The 20,592-nt window shown below is 35.3% G+C and overlaps 1 protein-coding gene across 2 annotated transcripts in view; it reads left to right on the top strand.

Annotated features, from left to right (window-relative positions):
• EFCAB5 (EF-hand calcium binding domain 5) overlaps positions 1-20,592 on the top strand; it is a 130,491-nt gene that overhangs the window by 49,096 nt on the left and 60,803 nt on the right. For both annotated transcript variants that reach the window (XM_037022736.2, XM_073235065.1), the window contains exons 7-9: positions 1,494-1,542; positions 3,219-3,289; positions 13,122-13,277. In XM_037022736.2, the coding sequence (XP_036878631.2) occupies positions 1,494-1,542; positions 3,219-3,289; positions 13,122-13,277 (276 nt within the window). The remainder of the gene's footprint in view (positions 1-1,493; positions 1,543-3,218; positions 3,290-13,121; positions 13,278-20,592) is intronic.

Here is a 20,592-nt window from a genome sequence, read left to right as displayed (position 1 = left end):
AACAATTAAAATCACAATTCTTTGCCCCATTCTCAACCTGTGTGATGCAACTCTGGGTACATCAGAGTTGTACAAATTAAGTCAACAATAAGAAAATGAACAACCAATTAAAAAATTCAGCAAAAGACCTGAGGAGAAATTTCACCAAAGTTATAGTATGGGAAATAAGCATATGAAAAGATGTTCCACATATGTCATCAGGGAAATGAAAATTAAAACAATAATGAGATAATGAGTTAGCACTACACACCCAACATATGACCAAAAACCTAAGTACTGGCAAAGAGGTGGAGCAACAGGATCTCTCATTCATTGCTGGTGGGAGTGCAAAATGGTACAGCCATTTTGGAAGACAGTTTGGCAGTTTCATTTAAAACTAAACATAATCTTCCCATATGATCCAGCCACCATACTTCTTGGTATTTACCCAAAGGAGTTGAAAACTTATGTCCATATAAAAATCATCATGTGGATGTTAACAGCAGCTTTATTCATAATTGCCAAGACTTGGAAGCAACCAAGATGTCCTTCAGTAGGGGAACAGATAAATAAACTGGTACAATCAGATGATGAAATATTATTTAGTGCCAAAAAGAAATGAGCTATCAAGCCATGAGGAGACATGGAATGACCTTAAGTGGATATTCATAAGTGAAAGAAGCCAATCTGAAAAGGCTACATACTGTATGGTTCCAAATATGTGGCATTTTGGAAAAGGTAACATTGTGGAGACAGTACAAAGTTCAGTGGTTTCCATCAGTGGGAGGGGAAGGAGGAATGAATAGGTAGAGCATAGAGGATTTTTAAGGTGAAGAAACAACTGTATGATAACATAATGATGAATACATGTCATTGTACATTTGTCAAAAGCAGCAGAATGTACAACAAGAGTGACTTCTAATGTAAACTATGGACTTTGGTTTATGATGGTTCAATTTAGGTTCATCAATTGTCACAAATGTATTATTGTAGTGGGATATGTTGATAGTGAGGAAAGCTGTGTGTATGGTAGGGAGCAGGGAGTATTGGGGGACTTTGTGTACTTTCTGCTCAAATTTTCTGTGAACCTTAAACTGCTCTAAAAAATAAGGTCTATTTTTTTTAAGTACTCTGGAATTTCATTTTTTAGTAATTGAATGAAGAATTAGAGTATTTTTTAGATTGTCAAACTGGTTGCCAAAGGGACTTAGCTCCATCATGCTCAGTATCTGAAGGTTGCTAGAAGTGTCCCTGGAGTGGGCAAAACGGGGTGATTCTCAGCCTCGTACTTCTCACATCAAAAGGTTGGGAATCATTCAGAGCATATATACAAAATTACCTTGTATACCTTGAAGTATTCTATAAATGGAATGTTAATTATTACTATTTCTGTCTCTGTGTTAGAAGAATTACTCAGGACTTAAACTGAAGGTCTATAAATGGTTTTTAGCCTAAGATACTAAATATATGGTAATTGAGAAGTAATATAGGATCTCTTTTTCTTTGATTTGCAGATTCAGAATGTTCTTTATGAATTTTTTCAAAGTTCAAATTTCCAGCTTGGTAAGCCTGTCTATTATGTTAGTATTTCTTTTTTTTTCTTCTCCTTTTTAGAGGGTGAGGGATGCTGAATTAAGATGAAGAGTCAATATTGAGATAGATGTTATTGAAAGCTCTTACAGATGTACTTAAGCTCTTTTGCTCTTTCCAGATTAAGAATGCAGAAAAGACCAGAAACAATCAGTGATTTTCTATCCTTTCAGTCAGGTGCCCCATTTTATTATAAATATTCTGTAACACCCCTTTATTATCCTATCAAATTCCTAGAAAGCATTGTGTACATACACTTTAGAAAGAGTTTTAAAAGAAAGATACAGTGTTGTGACCATGCTATAAAGGAGAAATACAAGGGAAGTCATAAGAAAGTTATATGTGCTGTATTTCAATATATAAATGTTTGGTTGCAGCTTCACCAGATTTTGATCCTACTTATAATGAATGTGTAGATATAAGAAAAGCAAAATATATCAAATTGAGCATTTTCTTTGTATTTGACATTTTTAAATAAGGGCAAATGAATGGACTTGTATACATTATACATAGAATTTCCACGAATAGGAGAGCTACAAATGCAGACTGATACAGGTGTCAACATTGTCTGACACAATTTGTGATATTACCTCCCATTACATAATTTTCTGAGATGGTGAACAACTCTTAGTAAAGTTCCAGAATGAAGCAAATCCTCTCTCAAATTTTCATAGTGGTCACATTCTTGGAAAATTCAACAGCAAAAAATACTCTGTGTTTATATTTTAAATAGAGTTAGGTTGTAGACTCAAAATTATTTGAAGCAGATTTTTCACTTACTTGAATTTCTGGCAGGAAGGGGAAAGTCTTTATTATGCATGAATTGCAGAGTTGTCACTACCCTTACTCCCCACCACTGTGGCAATAAAAACTAATTTTAGCTGATGACTCTCATCATATTCTCATCACAAACCTTTCCCCTGAGCTCCAGACCCTATTTGAAAAGATCTACAAGATGAATGGCTAAATAAAAAAAAAGCAAGTTGCAGTTCAATGTGATCATATTTATGTATAGAGAAACAAAAGATACAAACACACACACACACACACACACACACACACACACACAGATGAACATGCATAGAAAGTTTGCTGGAAGGGTGATAAACTGTTGACAAGTGGTTACCTCCAGGGCAGAGGGGAGTGAGAGTGCTTGTAGAGGGAAAGGTAGGTTTTCATGTTTTGCCACTTAATATTTTTGTTTATTGAATCTTTTACTAAAAGAACTTATGCATATATTACTTATTAAATTTAGGAAATGTTAAAGACAAATGAAGTATTTAAAAAGGAAGTTCATAGAAGTGTTATGTTTTAGGGCTTGCTAGGATAAACACCAGCATAAACTAAACACAGATGTTGTAGTCTTTTATACTACCAATGTGCATATGTGTTTCTGCTTTATCTGGACTTGCTCTTTAAAAATGAAGGCATGTTATTTTCAGTATTTGCTTGGTTAAATAAAAGCCAGGAAAAATTTTTTTGTAGTAATTGGAATGTTACCCAACTATATGTTACTTAGTTTATTGCAAATTTTGGTGGACATTAAGAAATAATTTTATGTTCTTCTTTTAAAGCACTGTAATATAAATATAAAATGTGAATGTGTTACCACCATACTAACTAGCAAATAACCTTTATTCCATAATTAGAACCATGTTGCAAAAAACTGGATATTGCTGATTCAATGGAACCAAGATTGAACAAAATGGAATTTGCAGAAGTAAGAAGTTACATTATTCATAATTTGATTCAAATTATTTTGTCAGTTTCAATTATCTTTTGGTGTATTTTACATATAAATTAGCTTAGAATTAAATGAAAGCAAATAACTTTATTATCAATTCACCCGTTAAAATATTTTAACCCCTCTGAAATTAGCTTGCATTTTATAATCAAAGGCATCTTACAGTTTCTTTCAATCAGTGATGCTCATGATATGAAAGTATGAAAAACTTCCATTCACATTTTGAGTAAGATCAAGAAAAAACAGCTTCTTATATTCAGTGATATCTGGTTATACAAATAATAATGAGATCTAAAACTTACAAAGTATTTTATATGGGCCAGGCGCTGTCCTAAGTTATCCTTATATTAACTCAGGTAATCCTTTCAGCAATCTTTATTCCTACTTTTATACATGAAGGCTCTGAGAAACAGAAATGTTAAGTAACTTGTATAGGTCTCACAATTAGTGAAGTTGGAGACATTTGTATTCAGGCAGTTTGGTTCTGAAGTCTTTATAATATTGCATCTGAGAAAGTATGAGTCTATGATAATAGAATAAACAAAAGAAGCAATTTAATGGTACCAGAGTCCTAAATCTTCTATAGCCTACTTTTATGTTTTTACATGTCTTCCCTCTAATTCCGTTTATTTTTCTCTGGGTCACAGAGTCAAGGTAACTTATTCCTTCTCTCCTATATCCTTGCTCCACTGAAAGTGATGAGTTTGCACGGTGTACAACTTCAAGGTTCTGTATGAAGGATCTCTGGAATCTTTCCTGAAATGATTACCATATAGATAAGAATCTGGCAATCCCTAGTTTTTTGTTCTGTGGTTTCTTAGATCATGTATTTCAAACTAATGACCAAAGTCGTTTATATTTCCCCTGTTACCCAGAGCCCAAACTCTGAACCACCTCCTTATCTTCATTCCACTCCCCAAGCCAAAATTTTCTCTGCCTTAAATCAAAGAGGGCCAAGTTCCGGACAACTAGGTACAGCCCCTTGCCCCAGTGCCCGCTGGAATTTTTCAAGCTAGCCAATCCTAAGGTGTTTACCCTGCCTGCCTTGCCTTTCCTGAGTGAATCCCAATAAAGGCCTTCCCCTTACTCTTTCTTCTACCTCCTGAACAAAACCTGGTGCTTTGCCTGTGGCTTTGCATTTGTGTGGCATGTTCCCTTCTCTTGGAAACTCTAAGTAATAAAAATTCTTCCAATGGTATTAGCCTTTCCATGTGGTCACTCAGTCATCTCCATAAATTAAAATCCCATGGGTACAAATATGACAAATTACTCAAAGAAAAATATGCAGAAGAATAAACCATAGTATTAAAATGGTTGAGAAAAAGTCAGGCCTTATCACTTCAATGTAGTAAGAAACATAACTTACACATTTCTTTGCAAGACACTGATTCAAAGTGCAACTTGCCTTTTTCTCTTGCGCTAGTTTCCTTAAAAGTGGGCAATTTAGAAAATTTTCTTATTTTTTAAATATGAAAGTAATATATGAATTTTTTGATATATGGATTATATCTCAGTAAAAAAGTCACAGATTCATTCTAGAAAGTTTAAAATAGAATATTATAAAGAAGGAAAAAATTAATCCCTAATTCATTTTAATGATATTTAGTGGTTATGTAATATTCGGTATATGGTTGTATTATATTTATTTAATCATTTATTTTTTGTTGGTCATTTGCCTTCTTATTAGTCACTATAAATATGATAGGATTGATATTTGTATTATAAATCTTTGTTTACAGCTTGATATATTATGTCTCTATAGATACATGGGTATATAGCAATGTAAATGATAATCCATTACAAAATTTTAATTACTGAAAAATATTTAATTATACTTGATTCTGAGAGAAGAAAGAGAAATTGAAGTAAAATTAGGGGAATTAATGAAATTGAACTTACTTTCACAAAAGTTATTCTAAGATCATTCTAAGAAAAGATTGTACGACAAAGACCAGAAAAGGTTGCATTTAAAAAAAAAATCACATATTTCAATTATAGAAATAACATTTGACATCCTACTATAAAAGGTGAAGGTATTTAATATTTCCTCACCTTTTCCTATCTTTTTTCCTTGTTTTATTTCCCAATTTTAATCATTTTACAATTTTTATTTTATCCAATTTTACACCATTCACTTTTTCTATAATTACAGTTCCCATAAATGGATTTAATTTTTAAATTTAATATTTAAATGGATTTGAGGTCCACTTCCTGTCCTTTTACCATGGCTTTGCTATTCCTGAGTTACTTATTTTGGTTCATCTCTTAATTGGCTGAGTCTATTGTAAATTTGTTTTGTTTTTTGCTTTTTTCTGGGAAGGTCACATGGTGCTATATTTTCTAAGTTCTTTTATGTTGAAAATGCCTGCATATTGCCTCTAAAACTATACCTTGGATGGGTCACAATTGATTTTATGAGACTATGCCTTTTCTAAAACTATACCTTGGATGGATCACGTTTTCTTTTATAATTTATAATTGAGTCACATTTCCTTTTCAACTCAAAACAATATAGACAGTGCTTATTTGTTTACTGATACTGAATATTTTGAAATCTGATGTTTTTCTCCCTTTCTTCTTTCATTCATATTGATTTTAATTCAATAAACATATACATATGCATACATATATACATGCATACATATATATGTATATCCATATATGATATTGTATGCATCTGTGTGTGTATATATATAAATATATATGTATATACATACAATGAAAGGAGAAAATGCATAAGGGTGATATACCCAATAATTCTTGACAGGAACTCATTAGTGTTCTATATATTACCTTTGTAGATATCTGTTTATGCACGTATGTGTGCGTATGTATATGTATATAAATAAAATTTTGTTTTAATAGATGTTTGGGCTATTAATATTAGTTTTCCAGACATTGCCCAAATTATGATCCTGAAATACAAACAGTACATATTCAGGCACTTTCACCATAGAAAATAGCTGTTGCACCAACCCAATCCAAGAAAGTATTTCTTGAATAGAAATACATATTGAAAATATTTAATTATCTGATCAATAAACTATTGAACCATCCAATATGACCTATGACATAGAAGTAGTGTTTAAAACACTTTTAAAGAGTTTTGCTTTGAGGTTATTTTTTTTAGCACTTGTTTAGTGAAACTGGAAGAAAATGAAATCATAAATGTTGGGCTTAAAGTCAAGATATTACACACAGGTGCCGTCCAGTGGAGATACTATGCCATGCAATCGCCTCTGATCATTTGTGATGAGCAATGTAATTAGCATTCAGAGTGGAGCATTTTTGGAGAAAACAGAGTCATTGAGTAATATTTAGTATAGAGAAAAAGACAAGTAGAGAGATTGAGTGGTCACAGATGCCTCCATATGCATATCATTTTCCTAGTGTATCTGTTTTCCAGTGGATAAATGAACAGCTGATAATCTTTTTGTTGACTATAACCTCTCTTACTTGTCATGTGTTTTATTCTAATAAATGAAGACCCAAAGTAACTATTTTAGAATATTAACTTCTAGTCTCTTAGTATTAAGTACATATTGAATATTTACTCTCTGTGCTAGGAGAGATGTCAAAATTAAGAATTTCATTTCTTACCCTGAAGGACCAAGTAATGCATTGTTGAATGGGAGTGTGACTGTGACTATATACAGGCATTATGTATATATAGAGACATTATTTATATACATTATATATATACAGAGACATTATTTATGTCTCTGTGTATGTGTACATGCATGCATATATACACACACTGGATGGAAAGGGATTAATATTCAAGGAATGGAAGAATCAAAATATAAACGAATCAAGGACACATACCAATAAAAAGATAATTTCAAAGCAATGAGCATGTGCCAAGCATGATCAATTATTATATTCATTGCTGCCAAGGGATGCATAGTAAAAGAAAAATGAGACTTAAGTGGGGCAGGTTTCATGTAGGAAACTTACCTGGTTGTCATGATTTTTAAACTTCTTCCACCTGCCACAGCTTGTATCTCCTTGCTGTAAAAGGAATCTTAAGAACAATGTTGTTTTTTTTTTACCAACTATAAAATAAGTCACAGGGATGAAAAGTACAGCGTAGGCAATTTAGCCAATAATATTGTAGTGACTTAATATGGTGACAGATGGTAACTACACTTATAGTGGTGAACATTTCATGATGTATGTAATTGTCAAATCTCTATGTTGTACACCTGAAAATAATATAATATTGTATGTTAACTATTCTTCAGTAAGAAAAAAGAACAATGCTTTAAACACTTATGTACTGACAGGCAATTTAAAATGCAGAATGTACTGGTTTATTTGGGATTTTTGTTTTAGAAGTTGAATACTAAAACACATAAGACATGTTTTGGGAGAGTGTCAGGTTTGTTTTGAACTCAGAACACTGGTTCTGAAAAGACAACTCATTCCAGGAGACAAATGTACCATTTGTATCATTTTAACACTGATGCTGAGTTGTTCAAGTAGATATTGTGTTTCCTACACAAGTTTGAAAAGGAACAGAAGTCTTAACCCTTAGATTTAGGTGGAATCCTTTTAGCAAAACTGACTGCACTGTCTTGTGTTCAAGCCAGGAAAAAGGGTGCTGATAGGTGGATCCTTCCTGAAATTCTCTGATTTCTCTCTTACAGGGAATCTGCTCTTTCATTTTATCATTTATTGGTTAATTTGTTTATCAACAGAAGAAAACCATTTCAAGTATATTTGTTTTATCTAAACATTATTAATGTGGTTATAGAAAATGTAGTTAACTTTTTATATAGGGGGGTTCTTTTTAAATTTACTAGACTTTCTGAGCTCTTCAAATTCCCTTCATTTTGATAAAGAATTCTCCAAAAATTTAGACATGCTTATCTCTAAGACTTCTTGAGAAGTCTTCTTGAGAAGTTACCCCCAGGTAACTTCTTGAGAAGTCTTAGAGATAAGCATGTCTAAATTTTTCTTGGCATGTCTTAAGGCAAAGGTTACCTTGAATTTTTACAGTGCCTATAATTTTTCAATAGCAGTCCCACAAATGATTGCATGCCCTTCTCCAGAAAAAGTATCTATAAGTTGATTTTTTGGAACTTGGAACCCATTTTCCAAATAGAAACAATATTTTGTATAGGGGCTTGGGTCCTTGGTTTCCAATGTGCCTGAAATGTAGCTCTTAATAAGAATGACTATTTCTGTGGGGAAATGCTCTCTGAAGAAGATGGTACCACAATGCATTACTAGGGAAAGGAACTTTCTTATCTCTAAACCATTGGTGATGACTAAATACAAGACCTTCAGTGTGACAGGGATTCATGGTGTGAAGGGTAAGGAGAGCCTAAGGTAGAAGAGAGCCTTCAAAGACCCCTGAGTGAGGAGCTGAGGGAGGCGGACCTTTTATCAATGCAGACCCTCCTTTCCCACCTTTGGGATTGCAGGGACTGACACCCTTCTATTTCTAGTGATACTATTGTTTGGCTCTGGCCTGGGTTATATTCTTTCCCTGATGTGGTTTATAGTCCTGTAAACTCATATAAAGTATAGCTTTTCAAACAGGAATGAATCCTTTTAAAGGACTATGGTCTAGAGGAGTGTGGCCTGCTTCTCAGTTCTGCTTTCTCTAGTTCTGCTCATGAGAATCTTGACTCAAATTGTCATTTGTATTCACCATTCCCATTATTCATAACAAACATTTAGATGTTCTTTATCTTGTGATTATGTAAATACAACAAATGGATTGAGAACATGTGAATGAATACATATGATAGAATATGAACTCTATATATATTTGGTCTATGTGTGGTTGTCCCAATGGACTGGTAATGGAAAGAAGCCTTAGAAACAGTTAAAGGCTATAAAGTTTCTTTCATGGCAAAGGATGCAGATACTTACAGAGACAGTTTGTTATATCAAGCAGGTTATAACACAGCATGCTTCCAAACAGAGGCTCCCCAAAGTTCCCCACAGGAATTGAATTATTGGCATAGATAAAGGTATAGGGTTTCAAATCATCCTGGCTTGCCTAAAACTGAATGTTTTCTCCTATACATGGGACTTTTATTCTAGAAAGAAAACTTTCTTGGTCAATTTATCTAGCTCAAAAGGAAACAAGTAATGGCTACAGAGAGCTTCTTATATGAAATACTTATGCTCTGTACATACATAGGATGCTCTCAGTGAGGTAACTGCTATAATATCCATTTCACAATGAAGAAACTGAGAAGTTCAGTGACTCACCCACCCAAATGACCTCATTTTAATTACCTCTTTAAAGACTTTATCTCAAAATACAGTCATATTTTGAGGTACTGGGGTTAGGCCTTCAACATGTGGATTTGAAGGTACAAAACTCAGCCCACTACATTGCCTAAGCTACCTTTCACCAGGTAGGGGGTAAAATCATGTGTATCAGTCTTTCATTTTTATTATTATTGGATATTAGATGAAGCCTTTGTTTAATTCATTTGTTAAGCAGTTTTAAAAAATCTGAAGAGGTAAAGTATATTTCTGCTTTGTTGAGTGCATAATTGTTTTTTAAAGTTCTCTCTAAGAAGCTAGTTTTCTGCCTGAATGTTATATGAACAACCACTTCTTTAATGATAGGTAGCAAATATAATCTATATATTTCAGTATATTATAGTCCCTTTTTACAGATATTCCTGAAAACATTATTTATTACTAGGGCTTATAAATACAATTTAGAAGTGAACACCTAAGATAGATAATTTCCAAACATAATTTTATTTCTATTGCTCTTATATCACCTACTTCATTAACTCTCCAGTATGTCTGCAATTAAATAAATGTGAATCCCAATGGCCCAGAGCTGTAGAATCTAACAGTAGCTACCAACCTGTTAAATGTGGCATTTGCCACATTATCAACATTTTGGTTTTCAAGTCAGAAAGGAAAAGCCCAGAATTTATTACACTGGAACCCAACATACAGAGACAAGCTCAACTAAGCACATTTCAAATGTTTAACAGCTCAAGAGCTATTTAACCGAAGGACAATAGTAGTTAATTATATTATTAAATTAATCTAAGCAATCATTTCAATTTATGGATATTAATTGATTCATTCCTTGTGAGATGTGAAAGCACAAAGGCTACCCATATCTTTTCACTTTTTCTGTTTTTACAAGAGACACTGGCGAACTGCTATAATTGTTCTATTTCAAATTTGATTTCTTGTTGAGTTGGCAACTGGTAGTCATACAGTCCACAGAACACACTCACTCAGAAAACCCAAAGGCTATAAATCCAGAATGTTGAAGTGTCTCTTAGATAAACAGTTAAACTAATTTTGATTTAATAGCATTCCCACAACTAGAAAACTTGTACGGCTTTGTGGTCAATTCCCAAAAGCTTAATATAAAATAGGATGGTTCTTTTCATGAATCTGCAATATTTTTCAGCATTAGAGGATTGAGCCACATTATTTCCAGAGAATATAAATTATTCAACCTTATTAGTAATTTAGAAAAGTATCTATTATTGAAGCAAAAAATGATTAAGAGTTGAACAATAGTATCTTAGGATACTAGACTAATTAGGACCAGTTGCTCCAGATCATCTAGTTCAATGGTTCTCAAACTTTGATGAGTATAAGAATTACCTAAAGAGCTTTTTAAAACATAGATTCAAGGTCCCACCCCCAGAGTTCCTGACTTAGTAGGTCTGGAGTAGGAGTACCAAATATGCATTTCTAACAAGCTCTCAAGGGACCACATTTTTGAGAACCACTGACCTCATTGAGTTTCTTCTTCAGCTGAGATGACTTTTATTCTAGGAAAAAACCTTTCTTGGTCAATTTTTTATCTAGCTCAAAAGGAAATAAGCAATGGCTACAGAGAGCTTATTATATGAATACCTATGCTCTACATACATAGGATCCTCTCCATGACTCAGTGAGATAACTGCTATAATATCCATTTCACAAATGAAGAAACTGAGAAATTCAGTGACTCAATGAAGTTACTTAACCAAGCCAGTAAAATTAGGAACTTGCATTTGAATCCAGACAGGCTCCAAAATATGAGTTCTTAACCATTACACTATTCTGTTTCCCCAGGTAACAGATAAGAACTGTGCTCATTGATACATCAAGAATAATGATGTATAGCACAGAGAAGACAAGTAGTGACTCTATAGCATCTTACTATGCCGATGGACAGTGACTGTAATGGGGTATATGGTGGGGACTTAATGACATGGGAAATATAGTAACCACAAGAATAATGACAATTAGGTGGCTTAGGCAGCTAAGAAAACTAAATATTTAGAAAAGCTCTTCTGCTCTGCTTTATATTTTCCTCTTATTTCTAAGGCAGTTGAATAATGGTTTGTGATTCATTAGGATGGATTCAAACTAATGTATCTCTTACATAATACATTCTAAATTTTCCTAGATTATATTAATGAGGAAGTGAAATATTAACTATATCCTTCATTCAAAATTATGTGTCAGTGAAATATGCCAACAAAATGTTCCGTTTTAAACTGTTTTAATTACTATTCTTTAATTGTAAGAAATAGAAACCAATCTGAGGTAATGTAAATGAAAATGAAAAATGTAGAATCCAAGGGCAGGAATATGATCTGGCTTCAGGAAGAGATTAAAATGGGGACTTGGTAAACATCAAGACTCTTTTCTCTCTGCTTTTTGATTCATCTGTCTCTATGTACAGTCTTCTTTCACTGCATTCTCAGTTCACATGGAGGAATCTGGCCACCCAACAGTTCTTAAGTTAACATTCACAGGTCCTGCCCCTCTGACACTAACTGGCCATTCCCCCATCCTAATTACCAATTCTCAGTGGAGAGAATCTGAATGGCTTTTTTTTAGGGTAAGTATCCTTCCCTACCTAGTCCGATCATTTAGGACTATTGAAGTAGGGTCATTCAGTACAAATTTGGCTACCAGTATAAATTTGACTGTGGCTGTGCTTGGGGCAGAGGAGGAAATCATTGATTTGTGAGTTAGGCTAACACTTTAAGAGGAGTCCACTTAGAAACTCTTCCAGTGCTTGATCCACTTCTATCACAAGCTATCATAGTCAGGTGTAGATCAAGAAGGTAATGTTCCTGACCTGTTATATTAGCAAAACCCAGATGGCAATATATACTGATTATGAGGCTGAGGAGAAAGAGCCAATCTTACCTTAGTTGTGGGAGCAGAAAAGGGAAAAGGCCTAATGTCAAAACCTACTGCAAATACAGATGAATTTACGCTCTGAGCTAGAAATCCCATTTCCAGGAATCTGTTGAACAGGGGTCAAGAGAAATAGCCCAAGAATATAAATGTTTTCAGACTCCACACTTCCAAGAGAAAAAAAATCACAAAGGATGCCTTATTGCAATATGAGAAGACAAAAAAACATCCATAATCTCCATCTCTTGCACTCCAATAGTTAAATGTAGGCAGTCTTGGAAAACACATGGTCTTATACCCCATACATCAAAAAGAAAAACTGCATCCAATTTTAGAGCTCTTAATTTACAGGCAACATCTTATGACTGCTATTTCATACTGTGAGGCAAAAATTCTGCCCTACATAATGCTGATGTGATCTACAGGGTTGCTCCAAAAATATCTAGCCCCACTGCCATATGGTGCCGGGGACTCTACTGATCACTTTTTTTCTGAATCACAGCCTGTAGAACAGCACTAACATGAAAATCCTTTATCTAAGTGACAAGCAAATGATATGGGGAAAAAATTGCCACCAATTATTTCATGCACAACTGGATCCTTGGGAAAATCCAAATAAAGAGCACAGTTTAAAATCTATCATTTATCTTCTTTCTCTCTGCAGTACATCTCTTCACAAATTTCAGACTTCAGAAATGAAATGTTTGAGGAACTCCTTAAGTACCTTTGCCACTGTGCAGATGAATTCCGGGAGGTCATAAAAGCTGACATGCAGAGACAGATGTTTGCTGAACTCTTCCTATATTGTGATCTTGGGAAGGTAGGGTAAGACCCTTAAAGCAGTACTTCTCAAACTATTTGTTGCAAAGGGGAGCATTTATGATGTTGTTGATGGTGATGTTTTAATTTCCAATCTGTTGTGGACTCATTCTCAATAAAAATGGAAAATTGGGGGTGGGGGGAAAGGCATACAATAACAATAGCTACATAAGCCTAGAGAAGTATTCATAACAAAATATGTGGTTACCTGGAATGAGGCTCAGAATTCCCAATTTGAGTGGTCCTTAAAGACTTTTGAAGGCAGAAATTCTTCTCTAAGATTTATTCAATTGAAGTTTTTAGACTTAACTATATAGCATGAAAAATCAATACTAATTCTTAGGAGATTCTATCTTAAAAAATACATCAGGGGCCTTGCTTTGTTGAGTGATATTCTAAGTGTTAACCAGGATCTATCTGGAATCCATAGTGCCATCTACTAGGTTCATTTTTCAGCCAATAATGTCCCAAACAGAACTTCTACAGATACAAAATAAATAATATGTGAAATTACAGCTACCACATGGGATTAGCATCAGATTAGATACTGTAGAGGAAAAGATTAGTAAACATGAAGACATAGCAATAGAAACTATTCAAACTGAAGCAGAAAGGAAATATGTGGGTAGATATAAAAGACTTTCCCCCTCATTAAAAAATTCATTTAAGTAATAATTTACTCTTTGCAACTAATAATAATGTATTTTAAAGTTTATAACATGTAGCAGGGGGAAAGAGATGGCAGCATGAGACGGGAGGCAGAAATCTCCTCCCAAAACCACATATAACACAAAAATACAGCAAATACAACTAATCCTGAAAGAGGAACCTGAAAACTGCAGAACAAACTGCCTACACCTGGGGAAAACAGAAGACCTCACAGAAAAGGGAAAAGTAGCAAAGCCACTATATGGTGGGACCCAAGCCTTTCACTGACCCCAGCGCATAGGTGGGAGGAAGAGTAACAGAGCAGGGATGGAGTAGAAACCTAGGACTGCTAAACACCCACCCATGGAGATCTGCTCTGGGAACATGAACCCACATTACATGGTGCTCTGGAGATTAGAGGGGGTTGGAAAGTAAAGACAGGCAGAATACTCAGAGAGACTGAGATTCTAGCCACTTGTGGAAAACACGTACTGACAACCAACCACTCCAGGACAAAAGAAAGGTGGGTGCTTTGAAAGACATCCCAACAGTGAGAAGGGTGCTAAAGGGGCAAGGATTATACACAGCTCAGTGCTTAGGAGAAAAGACAGATGGACAAAATCATCCTGGCACACTCAACCCAACAGGTTGGGAATGTTCAGGAGCTTCAGACACTCCATCCCTCTGGCTGGCAATGCAGCACCAAGAGCCCCCACTGCAGTACACAGCCTACCGCTCCTTCCTCCCAACAGGCACAAGCCCACACACCTGCTGCCCCGTGCCATGATGCCAGGCCAGCCAAAGTGTGGCCCCACTTATGGCCGCTACAGGGGTGTAATGCGGAGTCTCCTCCCTATGCTTTCAGCCCACTGGACTTGGCAGTGGAGGCAGGCACTGCAGCAGGAGAAGCAAAGAGCTTTTTCCTCCCAGTAGGCACCAGCAGAGTGTGCCTGTGACCCCCAACATTGCTCCAAGTGCTGGGAAGCTCCTGAGAGTAGAGCTCCTGAGCACTAGGGGGTGCCAAACACATAGTGATTATCCCATAGTAATCATTAGAATTATGAAATGGCAAAAGAATTTTGTCCAAACAAAAATCCCACTAACACCAGGAAGAGGGCTAAGTGAAACTGAACTCACCAATCTTCTTGATACAGATTCCAAAATAAAAATCATAAACATGCTCATTGAGCTACAGAAAAATAGTCAAGATCTCAGGGAGGACTTCAAGAAAGAAAGAGAAACTTTGAAAAATACAGTATCTGAAATGAAACATACATTGGAGGGATTTAAAAGCAGATTAGATAAGGTAGATGAGAGAGTAAACAAAATAGAAATTAGAGAACAGGAAAACAAAGAGGCTGAGGCACAGAGAGAAAAAAAGATCTCTAGGAATCAAAGAATAAGAGAACTGTGTGAATAATCCAAATGGAACAATATTCCCAGTACAGGAGTACCAGAAGAAGAAGAAGAGAGAAAAAAGGATAGAAAATCTCTTTGAGGAGGTAATTGCTGAAAACTCCATTAATCTGGGGAAGCAAATAGTCTCTCAGTTCGTGGAAGTGCAGAGATCTCCCAACACAAGGGACCCTAGGAAAACAACACCAAAACATATAATAATTTAAATGGCAAAGATCAAGGACAAGGAGAGAGTATCAAAAGCAGCCATAGAGAGAAAAAAGATCATGTGCAAAGGAAAGCTCATCAGGCTACCATCAGACTTCTCAGCAGAAACTTTATAGGCCAGAAGGGAGTGGTATGATATATTTAATGCAATGAAACAGAAGGACCTCTAACCACAAATACCCTACCCAGCAAGATTATCATTTAAATTCGAAGCAGGGATTAAACAATTTCTAGATAGGCAAAATTTGAGGAAATTTACCTCCCACAAACCATCTCTACAGTGTATTTTGTAGGGACAGCTATAGATGGAAGTGCTCCTAAGGCTAAACAGTTGTCACCAGAGAAAATAAAACCACAGTAAAGGAAGCAGACCAATTAATTACTATGCAAATGCAAAATTAAATCAACTACCCACAAAGTAAGTCAAGGGATACACCAACAGTACCGAATATGACACCTAACATGTAAAGAGTAGAGGAGGAATAAAAAGAAGGGAAAACAATAGAATCTTTAAATGGTGTTTGAAATAGCATACTGAGTTAAATTGGACTGTTAGATAGTAAAGAAACTACCTTTGATCCTTTGGTAACCATGAATCTAAAGCCTGTGATGGCAATAAGTAAATATCTATCAATAATCACCCTAAATGTAAATGGACTGAATGCACCAATCAAAAGACATAAAGTCGCAATATGGGTAAAACAAGACTCATCTATATGCTGCCTACAAGAGGCTCACTTCAAACCCAAAGATATACACAGACTAAAAGTCAAGGGATGGAAAAAGATATTTCATGCAAATAATGCGGAGCAACATGTGGGAGTTGCAGTATTTGTATCAGACAAAATACATTTCAAAACAAAGAAAGTCACAAGAGACAAAGGACATTACATAGTGTTAAAGGGGTCAGTCCAACAAGAGGATATAACCATTATAAATATCTATGCACCCAATATAGGAGCACTTATATATGTGAAACAAATATAAACAGAACTAAAGGGTGAAATAGAATGCAGTGCATTCATTTCAGGAGGCTTCAACACAACTTTCACTCCAAAGGACAGATCAACCAGACAGAAAATAAGTAAGGAGACATAGGCCCTGAACAACTCATTAAAACAGATGGACCTAACAGATATCTACAGAATTCTCCATGCAAAAACCACAGGATACACATTCTTCTCAAGTGTATGTGGAATATTTTCCAGAATAGATCACATACTAGGCCACAAAAAGAGCCTCAGTAAATTCAGAAGGATTGAAATTGTGCCAACAAGCTTCTCAGACCACACAGGTATGAAACTAGAAATAAGCTAATCAAAGAAAACAAAAAAGCCCACAAACACATAGAGACTTAACAACATACTTCTAAATAATCAATAGATCAATGACCAAATAAAAACAGAGATCGAGCAATATATGAAGACAGATGAAAACAACTCAACAGCCCACAACTTGTGGGATGCAATGAAGGCCGTTCTTAGAGAAAAGTATATTACAATACAAACTTACCTCAAGAAAGAACAATCCCAAAATGAACAGTCTAAATTCACAATTAATGAAACTAGAAAAATAAGAACAAATGAGGCCCAAAGTCAGTAGAAGGAGGGACATAATAAAGATCAGAGAAGAAATAAAAAACATTGAGGATAAAACAATAGAAAGAATCAATGAAGCCAGGAGCTTGTTCTTTGAGAAAACAAACAAAATAGATAAATCCATAGTCAAACTTACCAAGAAAAAAAGGAGTCTACACACATAAAAGAGAATCAGAAATGAGAAACAAAAAAATCACTACAGACACCACAGAAATACAAAGAATGATTAGAGAATACTATGAAAAATTATATGCTAACACATTGGATAATGTAGAGAAAATGGACAACTTTCTAGAAAAATACAACTTTCCAAGACTGACTCAGAAAGAAACAGAAAATCTGAAAAGACCAATTACCAGCAATGAAATTGAATTGGGGATCAAAACACTACCTAAGAGCAAAACCCCTTGAACAGAGATGGCTTCACCACTGAATTTTATCAAAATTTAGAGAAGACCTAATACCCATCCTCCTTAAAGTTTTCCAAAAGTAAAAGAGGAGGGAATACTTCCAACCTCATTCTATGAGGCTAGCATCACTCTAAACCAGGCAGAGACACCACAAAAAAGAAAATTACAGACCAATATCACTGATGAACATAGATGCAAAAATACACAACAAAATATTAGTAACTGAATTCAAAATACATCAAAATGATCATCCATGATGATCAAGTGGGATTTATTCCAGAGGTGCAAGGATGGCATAATATTCAAAATCATTCAACATCATCCACCACAACAACAAAAAGGACAAAAATTACATGATCATCTCAGTAGATGCTGAAAAAGCATTTGACAAAATACAATATCCACTCATGATAAAAGCTTTCAACAAAATGGGTATAGAGGGCAAGTACCTCAACATAATAAAGGCCATATATGACAGACCCACAGCCAACATCATACTTAACAGTGAGAAGCTGAAAGCTTTTCCTCTAAGATTGGGAACAAGACAGGGATGTCCACTCTCACCATTTTTATTCAACATAGTACTGGAGGTCCTAGACACAGGAAATCAGACAACACAAAGGAATAAAAGGCATCCAGATTGGTAAGGTAGGAACAAGTTAAACTGTCACTGTTTGCAGATGACATGATATTGTACATAAAAAACCCTAAAGAATCCACTCCAAACTACTAGAACTAATATCTGAATTCAGCAAAGTTGCAGGATACAAAGTTAATACACACAAATCTGTTGCATTCCTGTATACTAATGATGAACTAGCAGAAAGAGAAGTCAGGAAAACAACTGCATTCACAATTGCATCAAAAAGAATAAAATACCTAGGAATAAACCTAACCAAGGAGGTGAAAGACCTATACCCTGAAAACTACAAGGCACTCATGAGAGAAATTAAGGAAGACACCAATAAACGGGAATGCTTCCCATGCTCATAGATAGGAAGAATTAATATTGTCAAAATGGCCATCCTGCCTAAAGCAATCTACAGATTCAATGTCATCCCCATCAAAACACCAACAGCATTCTACAATGAACCTAGAACAAATAGTTTTAAAATTCATATGGAACCACAAAAGACCCCAAATAGCCAAAGCAATCCTGAAAAGGAAGAATAAAGCTAGGGGATTACACTCCCCAACTTTAAGCTCTACTACGAAGCCATAGTAATCAAGACAATTTGGTACTGGCACAAGAACAGAGCCACAGACCAGTGGAACAGAATAGAGACTCCAGACATTGACCCAAACATATATGGCCAATTAATATATGATAAAGGAGCCATGGACATACAATGGGAAAATGACAGTCTCTTCAACAGATGGTGCTGGCAAAACTAGACAGCTACATGTAGGAGAATGAAACTGGATCACTGTCTAACCCCATACACAAAAGTAAACTCCAAATGGATCAAAGACCTGAATATAAGTCATGAAACCATAAAACTCTTAGAAAAAAACATAGGCAAAAATCTCATGGACATAAACATGAGTGACTTCTTCATGAACATATCTCCCTGGGCAAGGGAAACAAAGGCAAAAATGAACAAGTGGGACTACATCAAGCTGAAAAGCTTCTGTACAGCAAAGGACACCATCAATAGAACAAAAAGGTACCCTACAGTTTGGGAGAACATATTCATAAATGACAGATCTGATAAAGGATTGACATCCAAAATATATAAAGAGCTCACATGCCTCAACAAACAAAAAGCAAATAATCCAATTAAAAAATGGGCAGAGGAGCTGAATAAACAGTTCTCTAAAGAAGAAATCCAGATGGCCAACAGGCACATGAAGAGATGCTCCACATTGCTAATCATCAGAGAAATGCAAATTAACACCACAATGAGATATCACCTCACACCAGTAAGGATCGCCATCATCAAAAAGACAAACAACAACAAATGTTGGCGAGGTTGTGGAGAAAGGGGAAACCCTCCTACACTGCTGGTGGGAATGTAAATTAGTTCCACCATGTAGAAAGCAGTATGGAGGTTCCTCAAAAAACTCAAATTAGACATACCATTTGACCCAGGAATTCCACTTCTAGGAATTTACCCTAAGAATGCAGCAGCCCAATTTGAAAAAGACAGATGCACCCCTATGTTTATCGCAGCACTATTTACAATAGCCAAGAAATGGAAGCAACCTAAGTGTCCATCAGTAGATGAATGGATAAAGAAGATGTGGTACATATACACAATGGAATATTAGTCAGCCATAAGAAGAAAACAAATCCTACCATTCGCAACAACATGGATGGAGCTAGAGGGTATTATGCTCAGTGAAATAAGCCAAGTGGAGAAAGACAAATACCAAATGATTTCACTCATATGTGGAGTATAAGAACAAAGGAAAACTGAAGGAACAAAACAGCAGCAGAATCACAGAACCCAAGAATGGACTAACAGTTACCAAAGGGAAAGGGACTGGGGAGGATGGGAGGGAAGGAAGGGATAAGGGTGGGGAAAAAGAAAGAGGGCATTACAATTAGCATGTATAGTGCATGGAGGGTACGGGAAGGGCTGTGCAACACAGAGAAGACAAGTAGTGATTTTACAGCATCTTACTACGCAGATGGACAGTGACTGTGAAGGAGTATGCGGCGGGGGCTTGGTGAAGGGGGAAACCTAGTAAACATAATGTTCTTCATGTAATTGTAGATTAACGATACCAAAATTATAAATAAATAAATAAATTAATTAATTAATTAAAATAAAAATATTTTTAAAAATTCATATGGAACTACAAAAGACCCCAAATAGCCAAAGCAATCCTGAAAAGGAAGAATAAAGCTAGGGGATTATGCTCCCCAACTTCAAGCTCTACTACAAAGCTACAGTAGTCAAAACAATTTGGTACTGGCGCAAGAACAGACCCATAGATCAATGGAACAGAATAGAGAGCCCAGATATAAACCTATACCTATATGGCCAATTAACATATGATAATAGGGCTGTAGATATACAATGGGGAAATG

Source organism: Manis javanica, chromosome 4, assembly GCF_040802235.1.
Source record: "Manis javanica isolate MJ-LG chromosome 4, MJ_LKY, whole genome shotgun sequence".
Lineage (NCBI taxonomy): Eukaryota > Metazoa > Chordata > Mammalia > Pholidota > Manidae > Manis > Manis javanica.
Note: the sequence above shows the minus strand (reverse complement) of the source record. Positions and strands in the feature narration are given on the sequence as shown.